The 22,884-nt window shown below is 55.6% G+C and overlaps 1 protein-coding gene across 2 annotated transcripts in view; it reads left to right on the plus strand.

Annotated features, from left to right (window-relative positions):
* The window catches only part of NOTCH1 (notch receptor 1), a 42,076-nt gene extending 22,100 nt beyond the window's left edge, over positions 1–19,976 (plus strand). Inside the window, exons 6-34 of one of the 2 annotated variants that reach the window (XM_062641377.1) lie at positions 123–356; positions 492–647; positions 739–924; positions 1,358–1,471; positions 2,031–2,144; positions 3,153–3,386; positions 3,662–3,772; positions 4,510–4,702; positions 4,902–5,047; positions 5,346–5,459; positions 6,344–6,463; positions 6,582–6,734; positions 7,094–7,322; positions 7,481–7,682; positions 7,797–7,950; positions 8,186–8,370; positions 8,515–8,647; positions 8,937–9,194; positions 9,295–9,407; positions 9,944–10,515; positions 11,258–11,686; positions 12,482–12,630; positions 13,236–13,455; positions 13,804–13,894; positions 14,138–14,303; positions 15,025–15,320; positions 15,616–15,763; positions 15,874–15,971; positions 16,685–19,976. In XM_062641377.1, coding sequence (XP_062497361.1) covers positions 123–356; positions 492–647; positions 739–924; positions 1,358–1,471; positions 2,031–2,144; positions 3,153–3,386; positions 3,662–3,772; positions 4,510–4,702; positions 4,902–5,047; positions 5,346–5,459; positions 6,344–6,463; positions 6,582–6,734; positions 7,094–7,322; positions 7,481–7,682; positions 7,797–7,950; positions 8,186–8,370; positions 8,515–8,647; positions 8,937–9,194; positions 9,295–9,407; positions 9,944–10,515; positions 11,258–11,686; positions 12,482–12,630; positions 13,236–13,455; positions 13,804–13,894; positions 14,138–14,303; positions 15,025–15,320; positions 15,616–15,763; positions 15,874–15,971; positions 16,685–18,160 — 6,794 coding nt within the window. In that variant the 3' untranslated portion in view covers positions 18,161–19,976. The remainder of the gene's footprint in view (positions 1–122; positions 357–491; positions 648–738; positions 925–1,357; positions 1,472–2,030; positions 2,145–3,152; positions 3,387–3,661; positions 3,773–4,509; positions 4,703–4,901; positions 5,048–5,345; positions 5,460–6,343; positions 6,464–6,581; positions 6,735–7,093; positions 7,323–7,480; positions 7,683–7,796; positions 7,951–8,185; positions 8,371–8,514; positions 8,648–8,936; positions 9,195–9,294; positions 9,408–9,943; positions 10,516–11,257; positions 11,687–12,481; positions 12,631–13,235; positions 13,456–13,803; positions 13,895–14,137; positions 14,304–15,024; positions 15,321–15,615; positions 15,764–15,873; positions 15,972–16,684) is intronic. The other variant, XM_062641378.1, reaches the window with a different exon arrangement.
* The last annotated feature ends 2,908 nt before the right edge of the window (positions 19,977–22,884 follow it).

Here is a 22,884-nt window from a genome sequence, read left to right on the forward strand (position 1 = left end):
GCTGGGCTGGGGACAGACCCTGTGCCAGGGGTTGCTGGGGACTGTGCTGGGAGAACCGTCCCCTTCACAGCGATGCTCACAGAGCCTGCCGGAGCCTCACGCCGGTGCCCTGTCCCCTGCAGGTCAGTACTGCACCGAGGACGTGGACGAGTGCCAGCTGATGCCCAACGCCTGCCAGAACGGGGGCACCTGCCACAACAACCACGGCGGCTACAACTGCGTCTGTGTCAACGGCTGGACGGGCGAGGACTGCAGCGAGAACATCGACGACTGCGCCATGGCCGCCTGCTTCCACGGGGCCACGTGCCACGACCGCGTCGCCTCCTTCTACTGCGAGTGCCCCCACGGCCGCACGGGTGAGGCCACGTCCTGTCCTGTCCCCTGCTCACGTGCAGGGTGGCCGCTCCCCGCGTGTCCCCTGGCTCCTACCTGAGGTTTTGGTGCCTGGTGACTTCTGCGCCCGTCCCCTTGACGTGCCTTTCGCTGCCCAGGTTTGCTGTGCCACCTCGATGATGCCTGCATCAGCAACCCCTGCAACGAGGGCTCCAACTGCGACACCAACCCCGTCAATGGCAAAGCCATCTGCACGTGTCCTTCGGGGTACATGGGCCCGGCCTGCAACCAGGACGTGGACGAGTGCTCGCTGGGTGAGCACCGGGTGGGAGGCAGAGATTGCGGATGGGGAAAGCACCGGTGCCAACGGGAGCGTGTCCTCTGAGCCACCCCTGTGTGTTGCAGGAGCCAACCCTTGTGAGCACGCAGGGAAGTGCATCAATACCCAGGGGTCCTTCCAGTGCCAGTGCCTGCAGGGCTACTCGGGCCCTCGCTGTGAGATCGATGTCAACGAGTGCCTCTCCAACCCCTGCCAGAACGATGCCACCTGCCTGGACCAGATCGGGGAGTTCCAGTGCATCTGCATGCCCGGTGGGTGCACAGCCCATGGACCCCTGCCCCGGTGCTGGTGTGGGTGGCAGGAGGGCTCTGGGTACCCTGAGCTTCAGCTCAGTGTTGGTTTGGGTGAGGAGCCACGGGAGGTGCGTGTCTGGGGACAGCACCAAAAAGAAGCCTGGTAAAGACTGGGGGGTCTCCCACAGCAGTGTGGGGACAGGAGGTGAGAGCTGGGCACCATCTGCCCTGCTCTGATCTCCTCCTCTTCTGACCTTGCTGGCTTGGATCAAGCCAAGAGCAGGGAGACCCAGGATGGACAGCCATGACACAGGCTGTGCATCAGGGCCCACCACCTGTAGCACATCTTTGTAAAGATGAGGAACCAAATGCACCCTGGTGTAACCTGCCCATCCCGTGCACTGTGCTGGGCCCGTGCATGGTGCTGATGGTGCTCTTGGTCTCTCCACAGGTTACGAGGGGGTTTACTGTGAGATCAACACAGACGAGTGTGCCAGCAGCCCCTGCCTGCACAACGGCAACTGCCTCGACAAGATCAATGAGTTCCACTGCGAGTGCCCCACTGGTACGCGGCATCCGTCCCACTGCTGTCACGGTGAAACAGAGCCAGGATGTGTCCCAGCTCCCAAAAATGGGCTCCTTCAACTTCAGAGCCCCATAAGATGGGGAGAAGGGGCTCAGCACCTCTTGGTGCTTCTGGTGGGGGTTCCCCCGTTGCGATGTGTGTGCAGGCGATGCTGCTCCAGGTCCAGCCCATGGGAGAGGGGCAGGAGGATTAAACCCCACGGCTTTGCACTTGAAAAGGCCCCTCTTTGGGAAGGAGGGCGGGGGGCCGGGGGGGGCCGCACCAGCCGCTTTGAATGCGGTGTCAAAGTCACGGGGTGGAGCGGAGAATGGGGAGACGGTTAATCTGTGAAAGGAGGTTTTGAAGTTCAGAGACTTTGCTGCTCTAGAGATGTAAATAAGATGCTCTCAATGGCTGGTCGCAGCCCCACATTCAGGGCCCCCAGCAGCCATCCCCATGGAAACCCGGCGCCCTGGCCGGGATGCGGGGGGCCCGGCGGCGGGGGGAGGCCGGTGGGTGCGGGCGCTGTGCAGGGACGTGACTTCTCCTTCCACACCAGGCTTCAACGGGCACCTCTGCCAGTTCGACATCGACGAGTGCGCCAGCACCCCCTGCAAGAACGGCGCCAAGTGCGTGGATGGCCCCAACACCTACAGCTGCGAATGCACTGAAGGTGAGGGGTCCCCGTGTCCCGGGGGGGGCTCTGGGGTCCCACACTGCTGGTCAGGAGCAAGCTCCATCATGTCCCATAAAACCCCATTGTAGCAACAAGTGCCCACCTCCGTGGGGATGCCCCCAAAGGCCCTCACAGGGGGATGGTCCCCTCTGATGTGGCTGCAGGGGTTGGCAGAGCGAGCGGTGCCGGGTGTAAGGAGCCCGGTGCTCACGAGGTGTGGCCCTGCAGCAGCCATCCCACCGTGCTCCCGCCATGCTCCCACCTCGGCGGCAGGCGGCGGCGAGGGGGAAGGCAGGAAGGAAGGAATAAAGCTGCCTCTATGGGGACGCAAGGTGCAGGGCCGCGGGGGCTCGCCAACCGAAACCCAAGGAGCGGTTGCACAGAATGATGACTTGAGCCCTGGTGGCAAACAGTGGCTCTTTTGTGGAGCAGCTCCCGCCAGAAATCTTCCAGCTGAATGGCCTCTAATTAGTGTCTTGCTAATGCCAAGCCCCGATGAAAAGCTGCTATGTGGGCTTGGCGGGGTCTAGTCAAAGCTGTACTTTGTCCTCGCCTCTCCACCCCCAAACCCGGCGGGGAGGGAGCCGGCCGGGAGAATAGGATCTGCCGGGGGGGGTTATTATTCGGGGTGCCTGCGGCCGGCCCCCCCCGTGCGCTCCGGGACGAGCTGCGGGCGAGCGCGGGGCCCCGCTCGTGAGCCGGGGCGGTTTAATGCAGGTCATTGTGCACCCCGGGACAAAGCCCCTGAGCCGGCTCTGAGCAGCGCTGCTGCCCCTGCTCCCCTGCCTGCGCCCTGCGCCGGGGGTCCTGGGGCTTGTGGTGGGGCGGGTGGGCAGGTCAGACCACCCCGGTACAGCCTCATATGTGGCCGGGGTGGGAAGGGGTGTCCTGCATCCCCCATCCTCTCCTGCATCCCCTATCCTGCACCTCCCGTCCTCACCCCATATCCCACATCCTCACCTTGTATCTCCCATCCTCACCCCGCATCCCTCCCGCTGCTGGCAGGTTTCTCAGGTGCTCACTGTGAGATTGACATTGATGAGTGCGACCCTGACCCGTGCCACTACGGGACCTGCAAGGATGGCATCGCCTCCTTCACCTGCCTGTGCCAGCCTGGCTACACGGGCCACCGCTGCGACATCAACATCAACGAGTGCCAGAGCCAGCCCTGCAAAAACGGGGGCACCTGCCAGGACAGGAACAACGCCTACAACTGCCTCTGCCTCAAAGGGACCACGGGTGAGCAGAGGGACCCCTGGGGCTCCATGCGGGTCGGCTGTGCCAGTGCAGCATCCCTGCCTTATCCCCGGGTGGGTTGGTTCTGGGGCATCCTTGGTGAGGGTGAGTTCTCCCAGTTTGGTGCCCAGCTCCTGCAGGACCTGCTCCCCATCTGGGAGCTGCTTATGGCAGAGGTGCTTTGCCGTGGAGCGGTGGCACCCATCGGTGCTGGTGGGCTTCGTTTCGCCTCATCGGTGGGTCTGGGGAGCCCCTAATGGCACCACTGTCCTCCCCAGGACCCAACTGCGAGATCAACCTGGATGACTGCGCCAGCAACCCCTGCGACTATGGCAAGTGCATCGACAAGATCAACGGCTACGAGTGCACCTGCGAGCTGGGGTACACAGGTAAGGGCAGGGCAGTGCAGCCACCGCAGCACCCCAGGGACATGGTGCAGATCCAGGGGAGCCTTGGGATGTCTCCTGTGCCCATGGCAGTGCCGGGATGCCCCACGCATTAGGGACGAGGTGCACTGGGGAGGGTTGATGCTGCCATCCGGCTTCCTACAGGGAGGTTTTGCACCCTCCAGCGCTCCTGCTTGCCCAGGAGGGTGACCCTGGCTCTGGCCGCAATCAAAGGGGTGTCTGGTGCCGGGAATCCGAGTCCCGCTGCGCCCACTCCCATGGGTATCAGGTTGCTGCCTTGTCCGACTGGTTTGTTTGATGGGAATGGCGGAGGGCTTTGATGGGAGCAGCCCCCGCCTCTCCCTGCTCCACGGCCCCTTCTGCTCCTGCCCGCCGGGAGCCGCAATAAAGCTGGGCTTTGTCAGCCGTGCCAGGTAGGGTTACAGGCTGAAACCAGCTCCCTTCATTATTCCCTCCTGGACCAAAGCAGCCCAGGGCACAGCCTCTTCCCAGTCACATTAATGGAGCCAGGCGGGCAGCGCAGGGGTGTGAAGTAACCCTGCCTGCAGGGCAGCCCGCTCCTACGCAGCCAGCACACGTGTGCCTGGAGATTGGAGCCTCCAGCAGCCGTTCCCGGTGGCTGGAAGGGGCCCTGCCCAGTGGATACCCCCAGGATGCAGTGTGTGCCCACCGTGCCATGCATCCTGCGGGCTAACGCTTCCTCACACCCCCTTTCCCAGGGCGCATGTGCAACATCAACATCGATGAGTGCTCCAGCAACCCCTGCCACAATGGGGGCACGTGCAAGGATGGCATCAACGGCTTCACCTGCCTCTGCCCTGAGGGCTTCCACGACCCCAAGTGCCTGTCCGAAGTGAATGAGTGCAACAGCAACCCCTGCATCCATGGGAAATGCCACGACGGGCTGAACGGGTAGGCTGGAGGGATGGGGACCAAAGGGCCACCAGCAGAGCCAGGGGCAGGGTGTGCGGCCGCGCTCTGCTCTAGTGCTGAGGGATGTTCCCCTGCAGGGGCCCGATGAGGAGCCAGGTTTGCTGGGTGGGTGCTGGCTGCTGTAGCAGGGCCAGGCCCGACCAGATCCTGTGGTTTATGCCCCAAATTCCCCCCAAAGCTACAGGTGTGACTGTGACCCAGGCTGGAGCGGCACAAACTGCGACATCAACAACAACGAGTGCGAGTCCAACCCCTGCATGAACGGCGGCACCTGCAAGGACATGACCAGCGGCTACATCTGCACATGCAGGGAGGGCTTCAGCGGTAAGGGTGCAGCCAGGGGCACTGCTGAGGCTGGGCTGGAGCTGGGGGTGGGTATCCCCATGCTGCTGGATGGGCTGGAGGATGGTGGAGACCCCAGGTCTGGCTGGGAGATGTGGCAGTCAGTGCATGGGGACCTTCAGCAGGGTTTGGGTGCCCGGGGCAGGAGCTGAGAGCAGGAGGCTCTCCCAGGGTGATGGGTGGGCTGTTGCCATTGTCACTATGGCCCCACTGTACCCTCAGCCCTCTCCCAGCAGCACACATCCATCACAGCCGCTTCTATCTGTGTTCCTTAATGCAGGACCCAACTGCCAGACCAATATCAACGAATGTGCCTCCAACCCCTGCCTCAACCAGGGCACGTGCATCGACGATGTCGCCGGGTACACCTGCAACTGCCTCCTGCCCTACACAGGTGAAGGGGAGCTCCCTGTGCCCCAGGCCCTCACTGTGGGGCTGCTGCTTGGTGTGTGACAGCAAATCAGTCCCTTTTGCATGTGCAATGGGGCTGCCCACGGCTGCGGCTCCATCTGCCTGTGCCAGGGTGCAGCTGGAGGAAATCTGGAGGAGCGCTGGGAAGCAGCCAGCCAGAGCTTCCTCCCTCCTCATCCTCTTCCTCCTCCTCCTCCTCCTGGAGGGCACCAAGCAGTGCTTTGGTTGCAGTGGCACTGGGGCAGTGGCACCGGGTGGTTGCCCCACTCACACCGCGCTGCCCGGGGGGGCCCGTGCTGCTGCCGGCCCCATTCTCTGCCGTGATGCTCAGGCTGGAAGAGGCGAGCAGGGGCCGAGGGGCCGGGGGATTCTGCTGAGCCAATTCCTGTTTGCCGGCCTCCCGCTTCCGCTCGCGCACAGCGGCAGCCGGAGCACAATTGCAGGAAGCTGTGAGCTGTTTCCTGCCCTCGGCAGTGGCCATAGAAACCCCTGGGGGGGACGGGGACGGGGAAGGCTCTGGAAAATAGCAAAGGCCAGTTGGGGAGATATTGGCTGACAGGGAAGATAAGGGTTCGGAGGGAACGTGTCCCTTGGCTGGATGTAAACAGGAAAAGCAGCTGAGAGGGATGGGGGGGAGCGCAAAGGGGGGAAAGACACCCGAGCAGCACTTCCCTGCCAAAGGAAGTGTGCAGCGCTGTAACGCAGCCCAGATTACCAGGGCTGAAGGATTCATGGGGGGCTGGTGTCATGGGGGACCGGGGATGGAGGAGAAGGCCCCAGCTGGGTGGTTCCAGAGCCTGCCCCAGGCAGGGCACAGGGGTGGTGGGGTCTTGGAGGGAGTCTCATTGGGTGCTTGTGCCCGTGCAGGAGCCACCTGTGAGGATGTGCTGGCCCCCTGCGCTAGCAGCCCCTGCAAGAACGGCGGCGAGTGCCAGGAGTCGGAGGACTACAAGAGCTTCTCCTGTAGCTGCCCCCCTGGCTGGCAAGGTAGGGGCATGGCCTCTTCGTTGACTGGTGCAAGCAGTGCCCGAGACAGCATCATCGTCCCTGGGGCTTTCACCGGCTCCTCCAGCCCTCACAGTCCCTATCCTGCTGTGTCCCACAGGTCAGACCTGCGAGATCGACATCAATGAGTGCGTGAAGAGCCCCTGCCGCAACGGGGCCACGTGCCAGAACACCAACGGGAGCTACCGCTGCGCCTGCAGGACCGGCTTCACCGGCCGCAACTGCGACACGGACATCGACGACTGCAAGTCCAGTAAGAGCAGGGGCTGGTCATGGACCACGCTCAGCCTGGCCCCAGTGTCTGTCCTGGGGTGAGCCCTGGCTGTGCTGCAAGCGCTGGTGGGGCTTTAGGGCCACCTCAAGCACGTCCCATTGAGCTGCATCAGTCCAGGGCCAGGTGGGAGCTGGCAGGAAGGAGGCTGGAGGGGAAGAGTGATGTTCAGGCAGTGAGCAAGTGTGTCCCATGTGCCTGCTCCCCCCGTGGGGCTGGTCCAGCCTGGTTCGTGGGCTCTGTCCCATCCCCCCACATGGCCAGGGATGCGTGTGGGGACAGTGCTGTGGGGCAGCTCCCAGGACCCCTTTCACTTTCACATGCATGTCCCTGCTCCCCAGACCCGTGCCGCAACGGCGGCTCCTGCTCCGATGGCATCGGCACGTTCTTCTGCGAGTGCCTGGCTGGGTTCCGTGGGCCCAAGTGCGAGGAGGACATCAACGAGTGCGCCAGCAACCCCTGCAAGAACGGTGCCAACTGCACCGACTGCGTCAACAGCTACACCTGCACGTGTCCCTCCGGCTTCAGCGGCATCCACTGCGAGAACAACACCCCTGACTGCACCGAGAGGTATGGCCGGGGCAGCTCCTGCCGGGCACTGCCTTTGTCAGGCTGCAGCAAGGGGCTGAGGTCCCTGCGCTGCCCCATAGCGCTGGGCCAGTGCGTGGGGCTTTGGTGTGGAGCAGGACCAGCGGTGACTCACTGGGATGTGGTGTGTGTGTTCCCAGCTCCTGCTTCAATGGCGGGACCTGTGTGGATGGCATCAACACCTTCACCTGCGTGTGCCTGCCCGGCTTCACGGGCAGCTACTGCGAGCATGACATCAACGAGTGTGACTCCAAGCCGTGCCTGAACGGGGGCACGTGCCAGGACAGCTACGGGACGTACAAGTGCACTTGTCCCCAGGGATACACCGGGCTCAACTGCCAGGTAGAGCCATGATGTCCATCCCTGCACGCTGGCTGTGGGGGGGTCACTGCAGCCTCCACTCCTGCAGAAGCCCTGCTGGGTCCTGAGCCCCATCTCTTGCTCTGCTCCCCCCAGAACCTGGTGCGTTGGTGCGATTCCTCTCCCTGCAAAAACGGAGGCAAGTGCTGGCAGACCAACAACCTGTACCGCTGCGAGTGCAACAGCGGGTGGACAGGGCTCTACTGCGACGTCCCCAGCGTGTCCTGCGAGGTGGCTGCCAAGCAGCAAGGTAAGTCCCTCACAGGGCCAGGCCTGGGGTTCTCGGGTGCCCCCCATGCTGGACTCTGAGCAGGAACAGGCTCAGTTCCCTTGGTGGGGATCTTTGCGCAACCAAAGTGATCTCAAGGGTTGCTGTAACGTGCGCCCCTGAGGCTGCAGTCCCTGGTGGGATGCGCAGTGCTCGGGACATGGCCCCATGGTGTGTGGCTGTCACCGAGGTCCCCACGTCTCTGCTCTCCCTGCAGGTATCGACGTAGCGCATCTCTGCAGGAACTCGGGGCTCTGCGTGGACACCGGCAACACTCACTTCTGCCGCTGCCAGGCCGGCTACACTGGCAGCTACTGCGAGGAGCAGGTCGATGAGTGCTCCCCCAACCCGTGCCAGAACGGAGCCACCTGCACGGACTACCTGGGAGGCTACTCCTGCGAGGTGGGTGCCACGGCGGGCAGAGACCCACACGGAGATGCTGTTGGGCTGCACAAGGGGTTTGGTGTCCCCTTAGAGGCTGTGCTCCCGCAGCCACGTGGGAATTGAGGGAACCTCTCTAATAGCTCCCCTCTTCCCTCCTTGTAGTGTGTGGCCGGTTATCATGGAGTTAACTGCTCAGAGGAGATCAATGAGTGCTTGTCCCACCCGTGCCAGAATGGAGGAACCTGCATCGATCTCATCAATACCTACAAGTGCTCCTGCCCCAGAGGAACTCAAGGTAAATTAACTCCCCAGGCTGGGGCATTAGTGGGTTGAGTGCAGATATCCTCGGTATCTGCTCATTAGCTGCTCGGGCTCGCAGAAGCGAATGCCGTGGTAGGGGTTTGTGCTTGCTGCGGACTTAGCCATCAAGGCCACGCAAGCTTGGGCATGCAAGGGCTGCGCGGTTCCTCCTGCCATTGACTTGGTCAGGATCAGCCCCTTCGCAGGGAGGGTTCACAGAAGGGACCACCGGGCACCCCGATACTGTTTGATGAGCTGTGTGGGTTGTTCCCCCGTTTCTCTAGGGGTGCACTGTGAGATCAATGTGGATGACTGCAGCCCTTTCTTTGATCCTGTCACCCTGGGGCCCAAGTGCTTTAACAATGGCAAGTGCACGGATCGGGTAGGTGGCTACAGCTGCATCTGCCCCCCTGGCTTTGTAGGGGAGCGCTGCGAGGGAGACGTCAACGAGTGCCTGTCCAACCCCTGCGATGCCCGCGGCACCCAGAACTGCGTGCAGCGGGTCAATGACTACAAATGCGAGTGCCGGGCCGGCTACGCAGGTGAGCACCACGTCCTCCCCGTGCCCAGCGCCCAGCCTGCAGCCACCCCAAGCATCCCGCGCGCCTTCCCCTGCTCCTCTCACACTGCTCTCCCTCGCAGGCCGCCGCTGCGACACCGTGGTGGATGGTTGTAAAGGCAAACCCTGCAGGAACGGTGGAACGTGCGCTGTTGCCAGCAACACCGGCCGTGGCTTCATCTGCAAGTGCCCCCCGGTAGGTACCCGCTCCTCTCCAGCTCCCAGCATGGGATGTTTCACTTGCAAGTCAGCCCCTGGCACTGAGGGGCTGTTAAGGGTCCAGTTTAGCTCCTGAGGCTTCCCCAGTGGGGATAGCCTGGGGTAAGCATGGAGGGGAAGATGCTTTGCTGCGGTGTTCGCCAGAGGGAGGTGTATCCGTATGTGCATACCCTCCTCACTTGCAGGGAGACTGGGTTAGGGTCACGGAGAAGGAGGTGCCTCAGCCCTGCAGGTAGGATGCTCTGCAGAACAGTCTTGCCTGGTTGACAGTTATTTGTACCATATAAAGGTGGAGCAGGCAGCTATGCAGAATTGCTGCCTTTGTGTTGAGGGGATGCTCTAACAGGCCTTATATTCTGGATTATCCTTGCCCATCACTAGTTTCAGAGGACAAGTCAGAGCCATGCCCTGATTCACTGGGCTCGTGCCGAGTTTCCCAGAGCACACACGTGTTGGGCTGCTCACAGGACAGCATCAGTGATCCTGCCTCCCTCCTTGCTCTCACCTCCCCAGGGATTCGTGGGTGCCACCTGTGAGAACGACTCCCGCACGTGCGGGAACCTGCACTGCCTGAACGGCGGCACCTGCATCTCCATCCACAAGAGCTCCAAGTGCATGTGCGCGCCGGCCTTCACCGGCCCCGAGTGCCAGTACCCGGCCAGCAGCCCCTGCACCTCCAACCCCTGCTACAACGGTGGCACCTGCGAGTTCTTCAGCGATGCCTCCCCCTTCTACCGCTGCAACTGCCCCGCCAACTTCAACGGCCTCAACTGCCACATCCTCGACTTCGATTTCCAAGGCGGGATCGGGCAGGACATCATCCCCCCCAAAATCGAGGAGAAGTGTGAGATCGCCGTGTGCGCGGGGTACGCCGGCAACAAGATCTGCGATGGGAAATGCAACAACCATGCCTGTGGCTGGGATGGGGGCGACTGCTCCCTCAACTTCAACGACCCCTGGAAGAACTGCTCGCAGTCCCTGCAGTGCTGGAAGTACTTCAACGATGGCAAGTGTGACTCCCAGTGCAACAACGCTGGCTGTCTGTACGATGGGTTTGACTGCCAGAAATACGAAGGGCAGTGCAAGTAAGTGATGTGCTCCTCAATCCTCCTGTTTAAAGCCATCTCTGCTGGTTGTCTGTGGGTATTTTCTGGTTACATAGAACAGGGTTGGAAAGGACCTGAAGATCATCTCCTAAGTGCAGACTTGTTCACCCTCTGTGCTCTGTCCTGCTGCCTGTGGGGTTGCAACTCAAGCAACCACACTCCCCTGTGGTCTTACTGAGTTTATATACTTGGAAGCTCTCTGGGTTTAGCTCATTCCAGATGGCTTCCCTGTCCTTGCCTGTATCACGCCATAGATGTGAGCTCTTCAGCTCACAGTAGTAGCGCAGTGAGTTTCAGCATAGGGAGACCCCAGATGGAAGAGCAGCCAGAAACCATGATGATGTTAACATCCAGGCATTCACCAAACATTGTCTTTGGCAACAGCAGGAACTTAATCCCAGATTCCTGGACCAGCTCTGGTCTGAACAACTGTTGTGTGTCCCCATGTCTTCTGTGAGTCACAGCCATTTGTCCCTTTTTCTGGCATCTAAACGGAAACTTACAACTTAACAGCTGCTGTCTTTCACCTGCAGAGCTGAACACCTCACAGCGCTGCAGGGAACAGTTGTCCTCAATGAAAACTGGCTTAGTGTATCAGGATGAAGAATATTTACACACAAGAGAGGTCTTTGTGGACCACCTCTTATTTTCTCAGCAGATGGGTGATATGTGCAGTGCTTGGTCTAATTCACACTTCTGCCTTTCTTTGTCTCCCACCCAGCCCTCTCTATGATCAGTACTGCAAAGATCACTTCTCAGATGGTCACTGTGACCAGGGCTGCAATAACTTTGAGTGCGAATGGGATGGTCTGGACTGTGCAAACAACATGCCAGAGAAGCTCGCTGATGGCACGCTGGTGGTGGTGGTCCTCATCACTCCTGAGAACCTGAAGAACAACTCCTTCAACTTCCTGCGGGAGCTGAGCCGCGTCCTGCACACCAACGTGGTCTTCAAGAAGAACCCCAAAGGGGAGTACATGATCTTCCCATACTATGGCAATGAGGAGGAGCTCAAAAAGCATTACATCAAGAGGTCAACAGAGGACTGGTCAGATATGTCTAGTGCTGTCATCAACAAAGTAAAGAGCAGCCTGTACTCCAGGGCTGGCAGAAGGCAGAAGAGAGAGCTCGATCAGATGGACATCAGAGGGTAAGGGGGACCAGTGGGTTCCTTTTTCACCGAGCAGCATTTGTTTTCTGTGTTGATAATAGTAACACGCTATAAAGGGAAGGATGTAGGTCAGATAATTGTATTTAGATGTTGCTTTCTGTGTGAATAGAAACCGGATTTTGCTCTCATGTGGGAAAATCGAGCGATGGTTCAGGAATCCCTGATACAATGCTGCGCCGACTCTCACGATTGAAGGAGCCCTGTGTATTGTTGGGAGCCAGGGCCGGGCTGGGTGGGACCTGGAAGCAGAGGTTGGCCTGACCGCCTGTCTGACTTCAGGAAGTCATTAAGTTAAGCCTCAGTTTCTCCCTGGGAAATGCTTTCTAGAGCTTTGTTGTAAAGCTCAATTACTGCAAACTGTGTTTGGAGGTCTTTGGTATAAACATACAGATCTAACCTTCTCCCTCTCTGTAGGCTCAATCAAAAGCCACTGAAAGCAAAGGAGTTAGAGCAGTGAAACTGATGTGGAAAGATCTGAAGGCTCTCAAACAGCATTTTTTAAGCTGCTATAGCATCTGGGTACTTTTAAAATGTTGTGAAGCAGAGAATCCCTTCCACTCCTGTAGATAAGGAGTTTGATTTCATAGCACTCATTGAGGCAAATCCAATAGACCGAGAGCATGGGGAGCTGCAGGGCTTGAGCCACAGGGAAGCAAGGAGATGGGTTCCCACCTTCTACTTCCCACTGATGGTGGGTTAAAGAGGGGAGACAGGGCTCACTGTCTGCACAGTGTGGTCATTGCTGCGTGTCTCTCATTGACTCTCCTCACACAGATCCATCGTCTACCTGGAAATCGATAACCGCCAATGCATCCAGTCATCTTCCCAGTGCTTCCAGAGTGCCACGGATGTGGCGGCATTCCTGGGGGCCTTGGCCTCCCTTGGCAACCTGAACATACCCTACAAAATAGAAGCTGTTAAAAGTAAGCATGTCCGGTCAGCTGGGGAGGAGAGCCAGCCCAGACTGCCCTGCCTCACCTGTGTTTGGCTATCTGTCAGCTGCCTGTGTTTGACCTGGGTTTAACCACCTTGTTGTTTTGGGGTCTTTTTCTTTAAGTCTGTTCTTCAAAAAATTGCAAAACCAGTTAAATTTTTTTTGCTCATTCCAGGTTTATTTCAAAATCATTATCACTATAAAAGTTATAGAAAAAAAAGCAAAGAAATCCCAACCAGCTCCGATCAATCAGTGACACGCAAAGAGTTGAAGTTTGTATCTTGAAAATCCCCCCTAAATCCTTTTGTCTTAACAGCTCAATGCGAGCGCAATGATTTGAAGTTCACTAATCCTTTTCCTTAAAGGAGAAAAAAGTGAAGCTGTCTCCTGGTGCAGCCTGGCTTGTGCAGCCGAGAATTTGCCGATGGTTTGCAATTCTGATTAATAGCGTATAAAATGACCTTATTGGGGGGGGCTGATTTAGACCAGACTTAGGTACCTCTATTAACTAATTTTCCCTTCATTTCCACTCGGTCACTGGTTTGCTATGCAGCTTAATGTCTCAGCATCTCTTTGTGCCCCACTGTTTTGTAGGTGAAACAGCCGAGCCCACGAAGAACTCCCAGCTGTATCCTATGTACGTGGTGGCGGTGGCTGTGCTGGTCTTGCTTGCTTTCATCGGGGTGGGAGTACTGGTGTCTCGTAAGCGGCGCAGGGAGCATGGGCAGCTCTGGTTCCCTGAAGGCTTCAAAGTGACAGAGTCGAGCAAGAAGAAGCGACGGGAACCACTTGGGGAGGATTCTGTTGGACTGAAGTGAGTAATTTGCTTGCTAACCCATTAAAACACAGTGCAGCGGGGCTGCTCACGGCTCTTCTGAAAGAGCACAGGGGAGTTTTGTTCTTTAGGGCATCAAACTGGTGTGGTGGGGAGGAGAAAAATCAGGTTTCTGAAAGTTCTGCATGGGGAAAAGAGTGTTCCCACCTGGAGGAGGTTTTTGAATGCTCCGTGGTCCAATTGCACTCAGTAGAATATTACAGGAGGGAAACCTCCTGGAAATTCCCTTCTTGATTCTTCTCAGCTTGTGCATGCCGATGAACAGAGCCCATCACAGAGCGCTGCCTGCAGAGGAGCTCATTTTTTTGTCCGTTTTCCTTTTTAAAGGCCCCTCAAAAATGCTTCAGATGGCACGCTGATGGATGACAACCAAAATGAGTGGGGTGATGAGGAGACCTTGGACACAAAGAAGTTCAGGGTAAGCTCACTGCCACATCCCCTTTCTGTGCTGCAAGTAGTCACTGGCTCGGTTTTGCCATGGAAGGAGCATGGTGCTGTGGAAAGCAGCAGAGCAGAGGGACTCTCAGGGGCCCGGTCTGTGTGTGTGTGGCTGCTGCTGGCTCCTTCGCAACCTATGTGTGACAAACACCTTTGGGACTGACAGAGCTTCCCCCTCCTCGTGTGCTCTGCTCTGTGCTCACTTCCTGCTGTCATTCCTCAGTTCGAGGAGCAAGCGATGCTGCCCGACACGGACGACCAGACGGACCACAGGCAGTGGACCCAGCAGCACCTGGATGCTGCGGACCTGCGCATCTCCTCCATGGCACCTACTCCACCGCAGGGGGAGATCGATGCGGACTGCATGGACGTCAACGTCAGAGGTCCTGGTAAGGTGACTCCTTTCCCTTCTGTGCTGCTTGGCAGGGAAGCTGAAATCCTTTCTTACCTATTGCTGATGAGCAGTCCCAGACAGCCCGACTTCTACCACTAGGACTGAGTTGCTGACAGTCCTTCTACATTGCATGGCTGCTGTTGTGTGTGATCCAGTGATGGACCTTGTGACATTTCACTTTCCATGAGATCTCTTGTTTAATCACTGAGATGGAAATTAAGAGAATACAGAAGAAGTGCCTATTAAATCATCCAGTTTATCTCTCTGCCACTCCTAGATTCCTCTCCTCCCACCAAACTGCATGTTTCACAATTTTCTTTTCAGGTTTTTAACTACATCAATAGCTCATAGGCTTTTATATTATTACAAACATTTGGTCTTCTCCACATCTGTGAAACTGTGCTCTGAAATAGTGAAAATATCTAAGGCTGTGCTGTACCATGCTCGTGTTTGCTTTGAGCAATCTCCCGTATAAATTGCACCTTACATGTTGGAGTGTGCAAGCTCCAGCAGATGAAATAGGAAAAGCAGCGAGCAGTGAGTTACCACTAAGGAATTTCAGATCTGTATCAGAGGGAGGATATTCATGTTTGATGTTTAGAACCAGTCAGGAACTCGTCTGGATGCACCCCTGAGAATAAGCATCTATTGCAGACAGAGCATCTTGCTGATGGGGTAAAAAGCCTTTATTCACTGAGTTCCCCTGCGCTTTTCAGATGGTTTCACCCCGCTCATGATCGCCTCGTGCAGCGGAGGAGGGCTGGAGACGGGCAATAGCGAAGAGGAGGACGATGCTCCCGCCGTCATCTCGGACTTCATTTACCAAGGCGCCAGCCTGCACAACCAGACTGACCGCACCGGGGAGACGGCGCTTCACCTGGCTGCCCGGTACTCCCGCTCGGACGCTGCCAAGCGCCTGCTGGAAGCCAGCGCCGATGCCAACATCCAGGATAACATGGGCAGGACCCCCCTGCACGCCGCCGTCTCTGCCGATGCCCAGGGAGTCTTCCAGGTAATCGATGCTTCCACCTCTTCTCGGGGTCTACTGGGGAAAGCGCTGCTGTGCACTGAGGCACTCCCACACTGAGCGAATCACTGGGTCTCCAGCAAGGTGCGGGTGAAAGTCTTGAGGACTGGAGGCCCTGTGGTCTCAGGGCAGGGCACAGCAAAGCAACAACCCCGTAGTTACCCTCTGATGTGCACCCCTAGAGTGTGAGCGGCCACTGGAGGGATCAGCCCCATGGAAAGGGTGTCGCAGGTCCTGACTCTGTCCCTGTTAACACGTGTGATTCTGGCTCTTGTGGCAGATCCTGATAAGGAACAGGGCAACAGACCTTGATGCCCGAATGCATGACGGGACCACTCCTCTGATCCTGGCCGCTCGCTTGGCTGTGGAGGGCATGCTGGATGATCTCATCAACTGCCATGCAGACGTCAATGCCGTGGATGATCTAGGTACCGCGGGCATCTAAAACAGGCTTCCTCAGAGGCGGGAGGAGAGAACTGCTTGCTGTTACTCTTACTCTTCACTAATGAGTGTTGTATTTCGTGATCTTCCTCTGTAGGCAAGTCAGCACTGCACTGGGCAGCTGCTGTGAATAATGTGGAAGCTGCAGTAGTCCTCCTGAAGAATGGTGCCAATAAGGATATGCAGAACAATAAGGTAGGGGTCTCCTGGGCTGACCTAGGCAAGGAAAGAACCATTGGGGAAGTCTGTTAAATAGTAATCTTTTGCCTAAAATACAACACTGTCACTGAGACTGATTTGATTGTTCTGATGTGAATGAAGCTATTGGATTATATAGAATCATAGAATCATGGAACGGTTTGGGATGGAAGGACCTTAAAGCTCATCCAGTTCCAACCCCTGCCACAGGCAGGGACACCTTCCACTAGAGCAGGGTGCTCCAAGCCCCTGTGTCCAACCTGGCCTTGAACACTGCCAGGGATGGGGCAGCCACAGCTTTTCTGGGCACCCTGTGCCAGTGCCTCAGCACCATCAAAGCAGCATGTGGGATTTGGTCATACATGTGGGTGATGTCGAGGGGCCATGCAGTGCTTGCTGAGCAGTATAACAGTGTTCTTGTGTCTATCTCCTTGCACGTTCTGGGTCATTATATTTGTATATATTATATCTGTGTATATATATATACAGATATATACATATACATATATATTATATCTGTAGGGTCTGATAATCAGTATAAGGACATGGCTCAGCAAGGTTAGGAAGAAGCAGCAGCAGAACCTCACTGGAGGAGAGGTGGTAGTGACCATCTCTGCCACCCAACCACATGGTGGTGGTGCGGAGCTCAGCACAGTGTTAGCCAGTAGAACCTGTGAACTTACACCTAACCGTCTTTGCTGGGTTTCCAGGAGGAGACCCCACTGTTCCTCGCAGCCAGGGAAGGGAGCTACGAAACCGCCAAGGTCCTGCTGGACCATTTTGCCAACCGGGACATCACGGACCACATGGACCGGCTCCCGCGGGACATCGCGCAGGAGCGCATGCACCACGACATCGTGAGGCTGCTGGATGAGTACAACCTGGTGCGGAGCCCACCGCTGCACAACGGCCCTTTGGGAGCACCCACACTGTCCCCACCGCTCTGCTCCCCCAACAGCTACATCAGCAACCTGAAGCCTGCCGTGCAAGGCAAGAAGGCCAGGAAGCCGAGTACCAAGGGCCTGAGCTGCAATGGCAAGGATGCCAAAGACCTCAAAGCCCGGAGGAAAAAGTCGCAAGATGGCAAAGGGTGTCTGCTGGACAATGCCAGTGTGTTGTCTCCAGTGGACTCCCTGGAGTCACCCCATGGGTACCTGTCGGATGTCGCCTCTCCTCCGCTGATGACCTCCCCGTTTCAGCAGTCCCCTTCCATGCCTCTGAACCATCTGCCAGGCATGCCTGATGCCCACATGAGCATCAATCACCTCAACATGGCGGGGAAGCAGGATATGGCCATGGGAAGCTCCAGCAGGATGGGCTTCGATGCGGTGCCGCCGCGCCTCTCCCACCTCCCGGTCTCCAGCCCCAGCACCGTGATGAGCAATGCCCCGATGAGCTTCTCTGTTGGCGGGGCCTCCGGGCTGAACGGGCAGTGTGACTGGCTCACCCGGCTGCAGAACGGCATGGTCCAGAACCAGTACAACCCCATGCGAGGCAACATGCAAGCTGGGGCGCACCAGCAGACGCAGAACCTGCAGCACGGCATGATGACCTCCCTGCACAACGGCTTGCCCACCACAAGCTTGTCGCAGATGATGAGCTACCAGGCCATGCCCAGCACCCGCCTGGCTTCCCAGCCCCACCTGATGCAGAGCCAGCAGCTCCAGCAGATGCAGCAGCAACAGCTCCAGCAGCAAAACCTGCAGCCGCAGCAGCAGGCGCAGCAGCAGCCGGCACAGCAGCCGGCGCCGCAGCCAGCGCCGCAGCAGCACCACAACCCCAGCTCCAACGCGAGCGGCCACATGGGCCAGAATTTCCTTGGTACGGAGCTGAGCCAGCCCGACATGCAGCCGGTGAGCAGCAGCACCATGGCGGTGCACACCATCCTGCCGCAGGAGTCCCAGATGCTGCCCACCTCTCTGCCGTCCTCCCTCGCCCAGCCCATGACCACCACGCAGTTTCTAACCCCACCTTCCCAGCACAGTTATTCCTCCCCCTTGGACAACACCCCCAGCCACCAGCTCCAGGTGCCTGACCACCCTTTCCTAACGCCGTCTCCGGAGTCTCCGGACCAGTGGTCCAGCTCGTCTCCTCACTCCAATGTGTCCGACTGGTCCGAGGGCATCTCCAGCCCTCCCACGAGTATGCAGTCACAGATGGGACACATCCCCGAAGCCTTCAAGTGAAAGGCAGTGATTCAGAGACGCTGGCGCGCAGGGGGAGGTCGAAGCTCGAGGGAGCCCTTTTCTCAAAGGACATTGGATGCTTTTATCAAAGGATCCTTTTTTAAATATGTTTTTATAAAAAAAAAAAAAAAAGCGAAAAGACAAATTAATTCCTTTTTTTTTTTTAGTATTTATTTATGTACTTTTTATTTGACATGAAAACACTGCCTTTTTATTTATATGTTCTATTGTTAAGAACTCAATGTGGGACACCAGTTGTGTTTCAAGGGATCGAACAATTAGGGTTTTATAGGACGTTCTCTTTGGTTTCGGGGGTTCGTTGTGTTTGGTTTCAGAGGAAATGTCTATGTAAAGCTATCAGCGGCGATTTGTGATTCTGAAATGCCATTAATTTATTGTTTGTCAACTCAGAAAGAGGTGAAAAAGGAGAAGGAAAAATTAACTAAAACCACCGCTTCTTAGGGGGGGAAAATTAAGTACGGAGGGATTTTTGGAATGTACTTTAAAATGGTTCCTTTGCTGTTATATGAGAGGACATTTTATGGTACCAGTCACGAACCTTTGTTTAAATTTCAGTATTATATAGTTGTACATTTGCCTTGATAATAGAAATTTTTGTTCTCTCTTGTTTTTATATATATATAAAAATATATATATTTAAATGATTTTTATGAGCTAACAAAAAACATAAATCGGGATTACAGACCTGTCAGAACAGGTTCTAAGCTAAAACACCCCAACGAACCACAAAACACGAATACTGTCCCCCACCAAAAAAGAAAGAGTGTTTGCCAAACCTTTAGGAGAGCAAGCCCGTAACCGTGGAGTTCATACACAAAGGAGACTTAATTTCACTTTGAGTATCTTTACTGTTGTTTAGTTCTTGTGTTTGCATTCGAGTAACTGTTTAAGACATAAATGCCATTATGAACTTGTAACGCACGTCCTTATTTTAAGGATGGCCTGCCTGTTTTAAGGAAGGTTTGTCTGTCGGTGCAGACAGCCTGAGTGAGGTTACACAGCATCGCAGCCCTGCCACCGCCGGTGATGCCCGAGCCCGGCTCCCCTGGCAGTGCCATCGCTGGCGGCCCGGTGGGAAGCGCTGCTGGCGTTGGTGGGATGCTGGCCTGGTTCAACAGGAGGGCGAAGGAGAGCACAGCCGAGCCTGTGCCGTGAAACGTTGACATTTTGTTCTTGTTAGTCTGGAGTGATGCATCTCTTTTATATTGGTGTGCACTCTTCCTGTGTATCATGTAAAATATAGTATAAGCCTGTGGCAGATTTAATGTTTGTAAATATGTTGTTTTGTTTTTTTTAAAGAAAAGGTGGATTTTGTTTCAAAAATCTAAATGAACGAGTCTTAAATATATCCTAAATATATCGCCTTAGAGAGGTGTTGGAATATCACTCACTCGGGTGCAAAGGCAAGCAGACACCCTAAGACTAGATATGTGTATGGGACAGGCAAATAGAGAGCAGAGAATCAAGAAAACCTAAGGAAAGGGTTCCTTTCCCTCGTTCCTCTTTAGAACACCAAATAAAATGGATATTTCTCAAGGCACAGCGCCTTGCCAAGCACTCATCTTAGTGAACATTTCAGACCATTGTTATTGTGACATGCCTAATATGAGTGATACAAACATCCCGTGGTGTTGAATCTTCCTATGTTTTATAAACTAGAGTGTAGTTTAAGAAAAGATATCTTCTGTAATAAAGTTATCTACATGCAAAGTTGTAGTTTGCAAAAATGATGTATTTTTTTTGGTTAACTGATTTGCAATAAATGATGCTTCTGGGCATCTAGATTTTACTAAAACTGGAACTTGGTGGTTTTGTTGTGGATGGGTGGAAATCTGGGCTCGATACCCACTGTCTCCCACGCCTGCAGGGCCGCAGCTTCCCAACAGCTTGTTCCCTGGGTTAAAGCTCAGAGCAGGGCTCTGGACCATGAAACTCTCCTTGACTTGTGCAAAACTCCCATCAATGTCAGAGGTCTGGTTTGAGCAAGCACGAGAGGCTCTGCTTTACCTGTGCTGTGGATGCTCTGATGTCCTCCAGGCCTCTGCCATTAGGTCAGGATCTAATGGGTAATCATTGAATCAAAGGGGTAAGCACTGAAAAGTTGTCACTTGCGCATGTTCACCTGTGTTCCACCACCTTAAAACTGCTTTCTGATCAGGTTTTTAGGGGCATTCTCTGGCTGATGACACAGCCAAAGATAAAAATGGCCATGTGCTTCTAATTAAATAGTGCCCATGGAAACAGCCTGCTATGAGGGGTGTTAAGAGTTATGTTCAGTGCTTCCTTCTTCACACACGGGGCTGGGCACATGGCTGGGCTCTCAGAGGTGCTGGTTGCACAGGTAGGAACTGGGGAGCCATCCGAAGGGCACCAGCACCGAGGGAAGGTCTCACTAACACCACTCCAGGCACAAACACCACACAAACGTTTGCTGTCCTTGTTGCACTCAAGGTTTTCAAGGTAATTTGATTCTTTCTTTTCCCCACAGGGGCTATCTAGGCCAAATGCAGCTGCAAAGTCCCCAGATAACTGGATATAAATAGCCAAGCCGTGGACCTCCTCATGGTAACTCCTGGAATGCTGGTATTTTCCACTCCATGGCTGGGGAAGGAGCAGGCATGTGCGAGCATGTACCCGGTGTCCAGCCCTGGATGGATGTGGGGCTGTCAGACACGTGCTGGTCAGAAGCTGGTGCTGCAGCAGCGGCATTCCATGTGCCATCCAGCAGCAGCGAAACGGTGCCTTTAAAGGCAAACTCCACGGAAAGGGGGATTTCAACTGAGCACAAATCCCTCTTCCCCCTGCAAAATGTGGCTGAGCATCGGTGTACCCCAAGGGACACCCTGGGGGTGGTTTCCTGAGACATGCTCTTCCCCGCGGTTGTGTCCGCTGCATCCCATCTGGGCTACGCTAGATGGAGTGTGCCTGCCTTCACCGCGACTCGCACATGTGCTGGCCATGGATCACATCTGGGAACATCCAGCTGTGTTCCCACGCAGCCCCATCCTTCCAGGCTTCTCCCACATGCACGCATCCCAGCACTCGTGCCCATGGCATTGCCAGTGAGACAGGGATGCTCACACCAACATCAGGCATCAGAAGACTCTCCTGTCTGGTCCAGTGTGCAACACTGGTCACTCGTGGTCCAGGCAGGAATTAGGGTTGGAATGCATTAAAAAAGGAGGGGTTTTGAGGATGTGTAAAACAATGTGAGGTTGCAAGAGGAAACTGAACACATGTGGCTCATTAGGAGGAGGACGACTGTAATTTTCCATGAGGATGGGTCAGAGGGGCAGAATGAGAAAAGAGGGGGCTAAATGCCAGAGAAAGAAGCAAAAATAAGGTCTGTACTAGCACATGAATAGATACCAATAAACTGGCCACAGAGTTGTCTGGACTAGAAGTCAGAAAAGGGTTTTTTAAGCAATAAAGGAGCCACACTTCAGTTTTGAAGCATTTAGCCCCCCATGACTTACATCTATGACCCACAGGCTCCTGCCAGTCCCAGGGGAGGGTTCAGAAGTGTTTGTGCAGCACAAGACCAACACCAGCTCTTCCGATGGTTGATGCTATGAGGAATCCCTGCACCTGAGCCATTTGTTTACACACTGGAGGGCTTGGTGCTCTTATGCTTTGTTTTCATTATTCCTGCTCAATTAGACGGGACACCCAGAAATTGTTACTCTGTGCTGCCTTTCCCTCCAGGCTGTCCGTGTTTGCCCGGAGCTGCTGACAGCTGCTTGAACCCTGGTTGAGGAATCCTTACTGCAGCTCAAATCACCCCCTGAAGAATGCGCGAAAGGAGCCAAATTCAACCAAGGTGTAGCCTCTCTCCAATTACACACACATGGGTTAACGTGGGCACGTCGAACAATCACAGCCACTGAGTAAATAAATAGAGCTCAGCTTGCCCAAGCTGGCTGACCTGGCATGGAATACTGATACTCTTAAGAGAAAGGTTCCTTTAGAGGTTTTCTCTGTTTCTAAACTTGGAGAATGATGCTTTTACTCCAGGGCTGTGTTTACGGTTGCCTGGACCCTGACAGGCTGAAGAAGTTATCAGGATATCATGGGAAAAGGTCATTATCCTTTTTGTTGCACCCAGAATGAGCTGATGAAGCAGGAAGGGAGGGCACACGCTGTCCCCTTGCCACCAGGAAGCCTTTACTTTGTCAGTGGGTCGCTCTCACATCCAGAACAGGCTGTAGTCACTGAGTACAGCGAATCTGTCAGCTTTGGGGTGAAAAGTGATTGAATGTCTTAATGTGGCGTTTATTTATAATCGCATACTGGCCAGGAGAAGAGCAAAGGTGAGATCCCATTGCAGTGTTTGCACTGTGTATGTGTCTGGGTAAGTCTGTAGGTAGAGGGATAGGTCTGTAGTGTAAATACAGAGCTTTAGATACAGGTGTAAGCTTTTGATGGTGTTTACACAACACATACGTATTTTTAACGCCATTGCGGCTCATTAAAATCGTGTTTCCTCAGATCGTACCTGTTGGGGGAAATACCAAGGGAAAACCGGGGCTCCATCTCCAATTCGTGCCCGCGTAAGGAAATTGGGTTTGACAAGCTGGTTTGTGAGAGGGCTCCTCCAAAAGAGGGAGATGAAAGGCGCTTGGAAAACCGCAGCACTGCCGCAGGTTCCCACACCAGCATCAAAGCGCTGCCTGCCCGGCTCGCCGGGGCTTTGAGGATATCGC

This window comes from Pezoporus occidentalis, unplaced genomic scaffold (assembly GCF_034315485.1).
Source record: "Pezoporus occidentalis ecotype Australia unplaced genomic scaffold, CSIRO_AGI_Poc_V1 ctg68, whole genome shotgun sequence".
NCBI classification, from domain to species: domain Eukaryota; kingdom Metazoa; phylum Chordata; class Aves; order Psittaciformes; family Psittacidae; genus Pezoporus; species Pezoporus occidentalis.